The sequence below is a fragment of the Aspergillus campestris genome (assembly GCF_002847485.1).
Source record: "Aspergillus campestris IBT 28561 chromosome Unknown P168scaffold_14, whole genome shotgun sequence".
Lineage (NCBI taxonomy): Eukaryota > Fungi > Ascomycota > Eurotiomycetes > Eurotiales > Aspergillaceae > Aspergillus > Aspergillus campestris.
In genome coordinates this window covers 29,135-41,293 of record NW_020194349.1, presented here as the reverse complement: position 1 = coordinate 41,293, position 12,159 = coordinate 29,135, and the positions used below count along the sequence as shown (strand labels likewise).

The 12,159-nt window shown below is 46.4% G+C and overlaps 3 protein-coding genes across 3 annotated transcripts; all 3 read left to right on the top strand.

Annotated features, from left to right (window-relative positions):
- Positions 1–267: 267 nt before the first annotated feature.
- On the top strand, positions 268–1,941 carry P168DRAFT_330261 (putative RNA exonuclease; the record flags this gene model as incomplete). Its single annotated transcript, XM_024841565.1, has 3 exons — positions 268–787; positions 864–915; positions 1,040–1,941. The coding sequence occupies 3 exons, from the start codon at positions 268–270 to the stop codon at positions 1,761–1,763; spliced, it is 1,296 nt and encodes a 431-aa protein (XP_024689013.1). The 3' UTR covers positions 1,764–1,941.
- Positions 1,942–4,890: 2,949 nt separating this feature from the next.
- Positions 4,891–6,049, top strand: P168DRAFT_299830 (asparaginase ahrA; the record flags this gene model as incomplete). Its single annotated transcript, XM_024838366.1, has 3 exons — positions 4,891–4,963; positions 5,021–5,712; positions 5,780–6,049. 3 exons carry the CDS (start codon positions 4,891–4,893, stop codon positions 6,047–6,049), a joined length of 1,035 nt encoding a protein of 344 aa, XP_024689012.1.
- Positions 6,050–9,941: 3,892 nt separating this feature from the next.
- On the top strand, positions 9,942–11,631 carry P168DRAFT_259814 (MDR family MFS transporter; the record flags this gene model as incomplete). Its single annotated transcript, XM_024834641.1, has 4 exons — positions 9,942–10,026; positions 10,102–10,530; positions 10,587–10,857; positions 10,917–11,631. Coding segments are annotated over exons 1-4 (1,467 nt in total), but the record flags the coding sequence as incomplete, so codon positions are not given.
- Between the last annotated feature and the right edge of the window lie 528 nt (positions 11,632–12,159).

Below are 12,159 nucleotides of genomic sequence, written 5' to 3'. Positions count from 1 at the left end.
GTCCAATTTCTAGATTAATGGAAAGACTGGGTAATTGATTCGTATTTAGCCCCACCGTCTGCGGCACCTAGCACGAATGAGTTGAAGGTCTTTTCAACAAACAAAGGGTCCAGGTGCAAGCTTTGCGACAGACAGTTCGTAAACAAAACAGCATTGTGGAAACATAAGAGGGATTCCCCGAAGCATAGGACCCTCCCAGATGCTTCACAAAGACTTTCATCCAACATAGCAAAAATCCCAGCCTCAAACCTAAATTGCAAGGCCGAAATGGTAAGAGCGCCCGAGGTAGAAGTAGACAGAATCTCCGCAAAGGAGAATAACAACGTTGAAGAGCCGCTAGCAAACTTGGAGGATCAACCACGTCCACTCCCACAACTACGCCGAGGGCTATACGCACCGCCAACATCGTTTTCGAAGGGTGATCCGGATATCGAAATCGGCCTCAGGAGCGCACTTGCAGCGCTTCATACTGCGTCCGATTCTTTGGTGGGCCCCGGGGGAATAACTTTGTTCGATGCAGTCCCAGCCAAGGCGAGGGCCGATAACCCGGTTGCTCCGGTATCAGTGGATCGTCAGGAGGAAGGTACAAACTCCGCGCGCTCCAAACCAGCCGTACCTGAAGTCCCTGCACCATGGTCGGCGATCCCGGTGAGTGAGCGTGATGTATTGCTGGATGCCCTGCAAGCGCAATGCCACCCCATTGAATGCCTGGCGGGGGAGCGATACTGGACCCAGACGCCATCGCCCGCGGATGTCGACATGACAAGACAGTGTAATGGCTGTAGAGGTAAGAAGACCGCTTGACCGCTTGGGCGGTTCACGCTAACATGATCATCATAAGTTACAAAGCGAAGTATCAGCAGAGGCCCAGCGGAGTCGGTATGCCGATTTCATCCGGAAAGAAAGGCATTCCACGTGAGTACTGGACAAATACTTCTGCTATCTGAGCCCTGAATTAACAGGGTAACTGCTAGCAAGGAATAATACGGGGCCGAGTTCCAAAGACGACGCTGTGCGTTAACTGCAAGCAACTCGGCAGTTCAAAGGGCTGTACCGTCCTCTCTGTCCATAACTTCGCAGCACCCGATGCAAAACTGGGTATGATGGCGCCTACACCAGCATACAACCAGAGCGCACACAAAGCTATCGTACTAGATTGTGAAATGGTCGGGGTTCTCGGAGCCAATGGCCGCGAATGCAGCGAGGTTGTTCGTGTTAGCGCGGTCGATTTCCTAAGCGGCGAAATTATATTTGATACCTACGTCTCTCCGCAAGGCCATGTGATATCCTGGCGCACGAAGTTCAGCGGTGTCAATTCGTTCCTTCTCGCGGAGAAACAGCGGGAGGGGAAGTTGATAAACGGCTGGCGAGCTGCAAGGCATCTTCTATGGCGGTTTATTGATGCGCAAACAATCCTCATTGGGCACAGTCTTCATCACGACCTTGCTGTTCTTGGCATGGTACACACCTGCGTTGTTGACTCGGCTACCATGACGCGGGTTGCGGTGGGTGAGGACTGCCAGCGACACTGGGCCCTGAAGACGCTCGTTCGGCAGTTCCTTGACCGGGATATCCAAGCTGGAAAGAGTGGTCATGATTGTGTTGAAGATACCTATGCGACGCGCGAGGTTGTCTTATGGTGCTTGCAAAATACGACTCAGCTACGGGTGTGGGCTGCCAATGAACGGAGAATCATTGCGGAGAAAAATAAAGAGCGAGAGCTCCTCGCCTCAAAGCCCAGGGATGTAGCATCCGCAAATTAATATCTTTTACCGGTTTGTCTGATTGATGGTTATATCTCAGTACTCTCCTCGATTAACCTTACACTCGTGGTACGGAGTTCACTCTATCCTGAGTGCAATCTTAATCAATTCATGAAGGAAAATATATTGCTCTCTCAGTCCCGGAAGGCTGTCTGGACGGTATGATATGGCTAGGCAGTCTAAAATGAAGTGACGCCTTATATCTGTTTCAGACAACTGTCAAGTGTGCCGAGAATTAGAGTCAGGGGTCGAGGGTGGACGCGGTTCTCTTTGGTCTTGCATATTGCTTGTTTGTCTCCCAGGATCAATATAAACATATCGAGGGTCATTTATGCTGTTATTGAAATCTGTACGGCCACCTATTAGGATTGCACACCTCGAAACCGTGTTGCGATTTTAACTTTGTTACCCCTTTCTTCTGGTCTCAATTTTGATGTACTAGAACACATTCCAGAATATCAAGAACCAGGTCTAGGCTCTAGCCAGCTGTAAGAGGAAGTTAATGCTGAGAAAGTCGGGCACTAAATAAGAATGAAATGGAGAATACATATTTGATCTCTCACTTGATATAGACCGCCATCGAATCATCATAAGGCCATTTTCCTATGCTAGGCAGAGGGTCCGGTGATCGCCTTAGCTATATCAAAGGCACACACCACTCTTTCAGCACAGTAACCATAATTAAACCCAGAACAGGGTTTAGAGGCTGGGCACAGGATCTGCCAAGATCTGGCTAAATCTGTCTATATTTCGAGAACTCGATCTGCTCCAAGCCGGAAATCCAGACCTACTAGATAAAGGATTAGAAAAATTGTAAGCTACATTCAAAGAGTGAAAAATGTAAGATTAATAGCTTAAGAACATAGTGATATTTTCGGTGTATATTTATATTATATAATGATAATATATATAGATATTCCTTATCCTCAATACTAGTTCTTGAATCTTGATTGATATCTAGGATAAAAGACTATATAGTATATAATATAAAATATCTAAATAGATTTGATTCGAACCCGGAATCCGCCCTAAAATTAGGCTAATTTAACTTCAATAGGTTTAGTTTCTTGTCTAAATAGGTCAGCTATACCAAGCTTTAAAAGACCCACTAAAGTCTGCCCCAAACGGCCACACCCGGACTATTTGGATTCAGGGCAGATTTTGAAGTCAGCCCCCAAACTAGTGGCATAACCGCACCGCAAGATCCGCACCGAACCACACCAAATGTAACTCTACCCTGAACCCCGGTTGGATTGGGGCAACCCTCCCAAAAATCCGCCCCGATCCGCCCTGAAAATGACACTGATATAGGGCTCAGTTAGGTGATTACAACCTCAAGATGATTAGTAATCAAAACGCTAGGACCTGTGAAGTCATAGATCAAACTTGGTGGAGGAGAATGTGAATTATGTGATATATAGGCCACTATTCAGGAGTCAGGACCAATTCTACGAATTAGTTTATGATACCGAGACCGTAAAATGGGGCAGATCAGAATCGTCAGTTGATCAAGTTATTCGAGGTGTGTACCTGCCTGCTAGGATCAACAACTGAAGAATTGTCTGGAGTCTCTGGACCTATAACTGCGAATGGAGGACACATGTGGCCAAACTTGACTATAGGTCGAGGCCGCGATTGAGGATGAACCAAAAACGAATTCCAGGACCTCGATGGAAGCTTGTAATGGATGAAAAAACACTGGTATCTATTACATGGTATGATGGTGTAGTGAACTTTGACTGGAGGAATTGAAGTACTCAAAACGTCTGTCGTAGGTTTCATGTCAGTATTGGTCCATAAGCATCGGATCACTAGTCCACGTAGGTAGCGGACCGTCCGGGACGGCAGTTGGCAGTGGGTCAAGCCGGTTCACGGTCCACGGTCCGTGGTCTGGCCGGGACTATGGATGGTTAACCGTTCTATGAACAGGGATTCAAGTTACTGGATTTTCATTCCTGGACATACATATTTGGGATTGAAAGCTCCCGCTTGTGGGCCTATGATCAGGAGCCTTCTTGGACCATCGTAATAATGCTGTCTGCACTCCTGGACATGCAGGGTATCTTTGACATATCTAGGACACAATGCTGTTGCACAGACACTAGTTATTACTTCCAACTGCTTCTATGGCTTCGGAGTCTAGGCCCCTCCGTTCCGGAGCCAAACCCATCCAAATCAGGGGAGAATGTGACAGCACCATATCTTCAAGTTCCAGAGCAGTTATGTTGCTAATAATGGAAATTCAACTTTCTACTATCAGTACGAACCATTTTAGCGCTGTCCAAACTCAATCAGAACTGACCAGACAATTATATTCAGAAATTATGTGCGGTCAATGACTAGAAGAACTCACTAGTTTACATCATTACTTATTATTACCTATTGCCTGCATGCGGCTGTTCACATCCATGCTATAAAAGTTGAATCTGGTCTAGAACCTCCCTCCCTCTTAGTCAATTTATTCAGAGTTTCTTCGCCATGGTGGAAAGGGTTTAACTCTTGGACTTTATTACTACGTATATACTCTATACCGCAGGGTTTAATAGCTGTATGCTAGCAATAGGTGGTAAGTGGTGATGTAAATGTATGATTCTATAATATTGAAATATGATCATGACTTCAACCCAACGAATAAATCTTTATACAACTATCCGGCAAATCCCAATTGGCCTAGTAGGATAGGTTACTAGAAACCACTACGTCAGCCTGTTGAACATCGACCTCCATACATGGCTAATACTTTGGACGATTTCCATTTTGCTAGATATATGCTTGCCACCTTTACCAAGGATAAATGCATGGCCTTTTCAAGATTTCCGGCCTTTCATTGAGGATGGATTTAGATATAGTGGATGATGTAAACGTGACGCTGACAGGAAAATTTAAGAATATATAAGACTAGGGATAAGTACAAATAGCCGGTCAATCATCAGTTCACTGCAGGGAGATAATTTAACCACTCATACTGATCTTGCCTGTCGTTGAACAATCATTTTGAGATCATTGCTAGCTAGACAACGAGTCCCTGATGACAGCAGCCATGCTTTACCTTCGGACCATCTTGATCACTGCTTTGCTAGCAGCTATCGGAGAGACTGCAGCGTATGTCTTCCCAAGAGCTGTGGATATGAATGTGACCTGCAACACAACGTTCTTGAATTTTGATCCCAAGCTACCCAACATAACAATCTTTGCAACCGGTATTCTTGCCATCGAAGCAGTCGTGTAAATCTCAACACCATCTAACATCTTCTTAGGTGGCACTATCGCCGGAAATGGCTCCTCAAACACGAACTACACTTCCGGTGTATTCTCCGTTGAAGATCTTATTTATGCTGTGCCCTCAATTAAGAACATTAGCAACGTTGTTGGTGACCAAGTCTCAAATGTTGGCAGCGAAGATGTGAACTCGACCATCCTATTGGACCTCTCTAAAAAGATCAACCAATGTGTTTGCGAGGATGACGCCATGTCCGGCGCTGTCGTGACCCATGGCACCGACACATTGGAGGAAACCGCCTTTTTCTTGGACGCGACCCTAAATTGCAGCAAACCTGTTGTTATCGTCGGAGCGATGCGCCCTGCGTCTGCCATTTCCGCGGATGGACCGTATAATCTTATTGAATCTGTCACTGTGGCGGTCAGCAAAGACGCAAGGAACCGCGGCGCCCTTGTTGTTATGAATGACCGAATTGTCTCCACATATTACGTTACCAAGACAAATGCAAACACCATGGACACCTTCAAAGCCGTTGAGATGGGCAACGTTGGCCAGGTCATTGGTGGGACACCATACTTTTTCTTTCCACCGACACTACCCACTGGGAGGTCCACCTACAACATTTCTGAGATAAATTCAATTCCAAGGGTGGACATTCTCTACTCGTACCAAGATATGCAGAACGAGACGATATACGACACAGTCAACCGTGGAGCGAAGGGAATAGTGGTGAGTTTCTTGCTTTGATCCAAAGAGCAAAATAAAGAGCAGAAAGAGCAACTGATGGTTATAAAAGATCGCAGGAGCCGGTGCCGGTGGGGTTAGTACACGTTTTAACGATGCCATTGAAGACGTAGTCAACAATTACAGCATCCCAGTGGTGCAGAGCTTCCGTACAGGCAGTGGTGAAGTGCCTTACGCAGAAATCGCCAGCACCAGCTCTACCCACATCGCTAGTGGTTATCTTAATCCTCAGAAATCCCGTATTTTACTTGGATTGCTTCTTGCTGAAAAAAAGAGTCTTACTGAAATTGCAGGCGCTTTTGCTAAGGGAACAGCTGGCTAAGTGTGCATATGAACTACCTTTTTTTTTTTTTGGTGGATGTGAGAGCTAGTGATATATGGTATTTCCTTATCTACTAATAGGTTCTTCGCACATCTTACAAATAAATGTGGAAGTGGCTATATACCTTTCCTACTATAGCTAAAGCACAGCCTTTTTGTAATGCCACCTGCGTTGGAAATCGCTGTAGTCCCAAGGTGTGAAGCTGGTTTTGGTCCAGGTTTGATTGGTGTTGAGTGTTCATGCAACTCGACCAAAGGGTTCTTGAAGGGAAACAGTTGCTGAGTCTTGAGGTATTAGGACTATTGCCATGCCAGTGAACATGGTGTGATGGGGCTGTATATGGCAGGAATTGCTGGACAGGTTGCGCTTTGTTATGACCTTTTTATTAAGTGTCTATCTACTAAACATCTAGCTAGTTTTCCTGTCTTCTCGAAGTAAAATAACTTATTGAGGCAAATCCCCCTGAGAATATCTTAGGCTGTTGCCGTGAAATTTGGAGAAGGGGAGTAAATATAGATAATGATAGAAGTATCCCACATCTGAGTAGAAATTTAATGTGACCAGGTTGTTCTAGCTAATAGGCTAAGGGAATCTAAAAATTTATAGGTAACTAATAAATAAGTGAAGGTAGGTGAAGGGCGTGAAGCCAGAGCAGGCCAAGTGCTAAATTCAATAAAACATGGAAGAAAAAACATACAACAGCCGGGATTCGCATGTGGTCACCCACCATACTACTAACCGGCCGGCGTGTGGCTTAAGTACGGCTGAGCGGACGGGAAGCCCTGTTCTCCACACCCTATGGTCGTATGTACTAAAGGTTTGGTTAGAAACCAATATGATCAACACTCAACTGACCACATCCAACTTGCTCCCGGCGAGCCCCAATACCATGTTGGATCTCCACTTTGAGGGGGCCAGTTATTGTCTAGGCCACGTGAAAGCTCCAGGACATATCTAACCTTTCTATCTCGAGTAGTTTCCTCTGCTGATTATCTCAAACGAAAAATTCAATGATTGTTCCTTCCATTCATTTCATGGTCTCCATCTACCATGAGGCTTTTACCACGGTCTCCCGTGGGATTCTACTATCAGAGGGGTTTGTTCTCATCTCTAGCGGTTTCTTCACTTTTAGGGCTCTTCCCAAGAGCTCTGCAACTGGTTATCTATCTTAGTGAATAATAGTAAAGATTAACCTCAGTCAGATGAAACAAAGGGAGGCCAATCACAATGTTAGTACAAAGCTGGAAGTAGACTGCTCGGTTTCAAGTTAAATATGATGCCCAGGAGTAGAGATAGTACAAGTAGATAGTTGGCTTGGAGGCGACACAGCCTAATGCTCATGTCTAGTAACCACATCAAAGGTTAGTCCCCACAGTACATAAACATTCGCATGCATTAATAGAAATATCGGGTCCTCTTCTGACTATAATCATTTGATCCTACCTCTCTAGTTCTTTTACTTTGATCTATATGTGTACTCTTACTTTTCCATTTTTCAGGTTTTTGTGACCTTTATATTGTATATGATATTCATATTCAATCATAAGGAAAGTAAGTTTTGAGCTTTAATCTACTTATATTATACTATATGATAGATTGTTTGTATCTTAACCTACCTAGCTAGTTATAACTTAAAATCAGATCATGATTAAGATATAACAGTCAGGTGAGCCCACTTTAGATACTTCTAGTTCACTGCAATATCATATCGGGGTAATTTGAAATAAGGGTTCAGCCTTTAGGTATACAGGGGGTGCGACTTTCAAGTAGCTCGGGTTATTATTTCAATTAGTGGGCCATTAGGGTCATGAGCTAGAATGGTTGTATATATAGTTTAATTAGGGTTGTCGATAGACATGGTACACAGACATAGATAACTGAGATATCTGCAAGTTTGCCCCTTAATTGCCCGACAGAGAACCAATCAACAAAGCCCAGAACAGAAAAGCAGATGAGATCGTGAGGAGAATTGAAGCAAAGACAGGCCTTTGCTTCATTTGTTGAGAGCCTGTCATCTTTTTCAACTTCCATACAGAAAAAGCTTCTGTCCCACTAACCTCCCACATCTATTGTGTCAAGTAGATCTCATTCCTCGTCTGATCTTGGCATTAGCCCACGATAATTCTTCTTTCAAAGCCCTCATTCGCAGCCTGTGGGTTGTTTGCCACCCATGCTGCTACGCAGGTGGAAGTCTTCGAATTAGGCTCCCGGCCTATCAACGTGACCGTGACATTGTATAAGTATGTGTTGCCAACAACCTAGCTAGATTACCGACGAGCGGCTAACAATGACGCTTCGCAACTTAAGGGAAACGAACCAAGAGGACGAGCTGTACAGTGAGAAGATCGAGGGTGCTGCCAAGAGAACAGTGAAATGGGGACCGAATAAGGTCCGGACGTGGTGCATTGAGGAACATTGATGGACGTTTACTGCTGCCATCTAGGCATCATATACATATTGGAATAGATGGAATATGGACTAAGAGAATGTCCAATTTTTGGCCTCTTCTCTATCATCGATTGAAATGAACCACATATGAAGGCAATCGGGAGTCCGTCGAGAACCACAAAGAGGGCTCGGAACAGCATCACTAGCATATAACATTCACTTCTAAGCTGGATTCGCCTGCACCATGACGCTAGTATAGGAAAGAAGAGGTTTCTCCAAGGCGTCAAGGTAAACAGCGAGATGGCGGAGTAGCGGAGTGGTGGCGCAGCGAACTCAGTAATCCGTCACGGCGCACCCTCCGGATTCTTTTCAGCATATCGTGAGAACATCACTTTTTGTTTGGTGGAAGGATCATACCGTAGCTAGATCATAAGCCACAGTTTCGCCAGAGTCGAACTGTCATCCCCCTCATTCTAATGGCGATGAGCACGACGAGGCTTTGACATGGTGGGGTTGATCAACTGATCGATAATCAGGGGGGGAGGGCATTTCCCTGGTCTAGTCACTCTCGTGGTAGAAGTCAATTAATATTGAAGTATGAGTAACTATAGAGCCCAGCCAGTCGCTGATCAGTGTATCTAGTGTAGTGGCGCTGATAACCAATGTCGCTCAATCCATTCACCGATGCCGACATTTGCAGCTCACCAACAACTCCCCGGGTTTTCCCTTTGGTCCCTACACTAATGGCAAAGAACATGATCTTTCCTAATGATAAATATTCTAAGAAATCTATTTCAGGAGATACGCGTCTGTCTGCCTTCTTCTACATGAAATGTATTACCCTTTGTATCAACCTGGACTATAGAATGGTAATCTAACAGTGGGATGATTTTCAAGGAGCCCATCTTTAAAGAAAGTCTAACCCTAATTTATCAAGATGATGCTAGTGAAATTACGAGGCCGTCTACCAGTTATTACTAGATCCTACACTGCCTATCGGTACCGATAACCTAGGCTAAATTAGTGACGCACCCATTCCCCCGATTCCTCAAACCACAATGCAAACAGTTAACTTAAGAGGCTTCTAGACCCAGTCCCCCGTCTACAGTATCGGCCACACCATCCGACGTTCCGCAACTGACAGGGATTCTAACCCCGGCACCATAGGTGCCCAAAAGCTACTAAGCTGAAATGAGACGGGTTCGAGTCTCTAGCGCTCCGTTCCGAGCAGGGGTTCTGTCATCCTGTAAAAGAGGAGCGCGCGTTCCTAAAATTCCACCGAGTACTTCGGGCCGCCATCTCCTCAGTCGGTCTTATCTCGCTCGGGTGCTTTCCCATATGAAATTACACGGTTGAAGGGGTCGACTTCGTGGCAAGCATGTCGCATACCACGCCGGAGGACAGCCAAGTCGCTGGATTAGTTAGCGAAAAGGATGACGGTGAAATTTTGCCATCGGCAGAGGAGCAGGTAGATGGCACATCGGTGGACGAGGATACATCTATGTATCTCGATGGGTGGGATGTTAGGTTTCTGGGCATGGCCTTGATGGGTTCGGGGTTTATGTTGTCTCTAGATAACACCATTTTGTGTACGCGTCTTCAATACTCCGAGGACAAGAAGCAACCGTCATCAAGGAGACCATCCAACTAACTAAAGAAAACAGCAACGGCGATCCCCCGCATCACGAGCGACTTCAACAGTCTGAACGATATCGGCTGGTACGGCGCCTCCTACCTCGTCACGCAAATGTCGCTTCTGCCCACCTGCGGCCGTATATACACGTTCTACGACGTGAAGTGGTCCTACATCGTGCTGATGCTCATTTTTGAACTGGGCTCCATCATCTGCGCTGTGGCGCAGAGCTCAACGATGCTGATAGTCGGACGCGCAATTTCTGGCATCGGCGCTGCCGGGTTGCTCAGCGGGGCGGCGGTGATCGTGTCCTACTGCGTGGCTTTGAGAAAGCGTGCCATGCTGATGGGGATGATCTCGGCAGTTTATGGCGTCGGATCGGTCTCGGGACCACTCATCGGGGGGGTCATAACTGATAATCCGAAGCTTACTTGGCGGTTTTGCTTCTGGATCAATCTTCGTCAGTCACTCGCTGTGAAAGGGGGAATCGGAAGAGCATGGACTGACACATCACAGCATTCGGAGCAGTTGGACTTGCTCTGATATGGTTCGCTCTCCGCAGCCCTCCCCCGGCTGTCAAAGCAGGATTACCGCCGAATCAAAAGCTACGGCAGTTGGACATGCTGGGGGCTACGGTGTTGGTTGGCTCGATAGTCTGTCTGTTGCTCGCACTACAATGGGGAGGAATCGTCTACCCATGGTCGAATTCCAAGGTTTATGGCTGCCTGGTTGGATTTGTCTTGATTTTGGCCCTGTTCATTGCGATGCAAATTAAAGATCGGAATAGGTGAGTTGCTCCAAGGGAGGCAAATTTGGCTGGCTCCTTGAGTTACTGACGAAACACAGCTGCACGATTCCACTTCACCTGTTTCGCAACCGTACAGTATCTGCCGCGAGCGCCTTCATGATGTTCCTCCAGCTGGCAATTGTGGTACAGACTTACTACTGGCCAATGTACTTCCAATCCGTGAAAGGCGTCAGCGCCAGAGACTCGGGAATTCAGCTACTCCCACTGTGTATTTCCATGAGCCTGACGACTCTGAGCGCAGGATGGATCATCTCCAGGATTGGCTACTATGTGCCCTTCATGTGGGCCGGTGCTCCCTTCCTCGCGATCGGAGGTGGTCTCTTCCAGATTATCCGAGCGGATAGTCCGTTGTCCAATTGGGTAGGGTATCAGATTGTTAGTGGCATTGGCTACGGTCTGTGCGGCCAGATCCCAATCTTAGCAGTGCAAGTCGTTCTGGACAAGGAGAATGTACCAACAGGCTGTGTGCTGATCATGTTCTTCCAATGCCTGGGGGGGGCCCTGGCGACGAGCATTGCCCAGAACCTGTTCACGGACAAACTGATGAAGAATCTACGGAAGGTCAAGGGTGTAGACAGCGCAGCAGTGGTTGCTGCGGGTGCTGCAGACTTTAGGCGGTTGGTCGCTCCAGAAAGACTAGCTAAGGTGATTGATGCGTACACAAGCGCATTGAAGACCGTGTTTTTGCTGGCTCTTGCTACTGCGGCGATTGCTTTCTTTGTGGGATTGGCAATAGAATGGCGGAGGTTGCCCCGGGACACCAAGAAGAGTGATTCTGGAATGGCAGCAGCATAGGTGGCTTGCCAGGGATGTAGTGTGGTAAATTGGGGGTATTCTACCAAGCGTCACCGCCATCGTCGCCTGCTTGTTTGCCATTATCGAGGCCTCGCTTCGCGTAGTCCGGTCCTATTTGAGATTTCCTACACATATATACCTGTCGCAATAGAAGATCGTGCATAAAAGGGTACCCACGGAGCTCAGAAGTGTCTAGATATCTTTTGTAGCCAGGTGGTATTCCTTGCAACAGTACTAGTTCGATTCCCGCCTAGATTGTCCCGGGATCGAGGAAGGTCGGTATCAACATTTTGGCGTCTAGATCGGCCAATTCTTATATGTAGTTTGCTAGATCCGTATACAGTGGAAGCTTGATTGACCCTAATCTGTTTTTTCCAAAAAGGCATTGCAGCCACACTCGCTTGGTTTTTGGATTGGTCAAATCATCATTCTATATCACTTCAGGGAAGTTACTACTTCGAAATCGAGTGGTCTTACTTATGATCA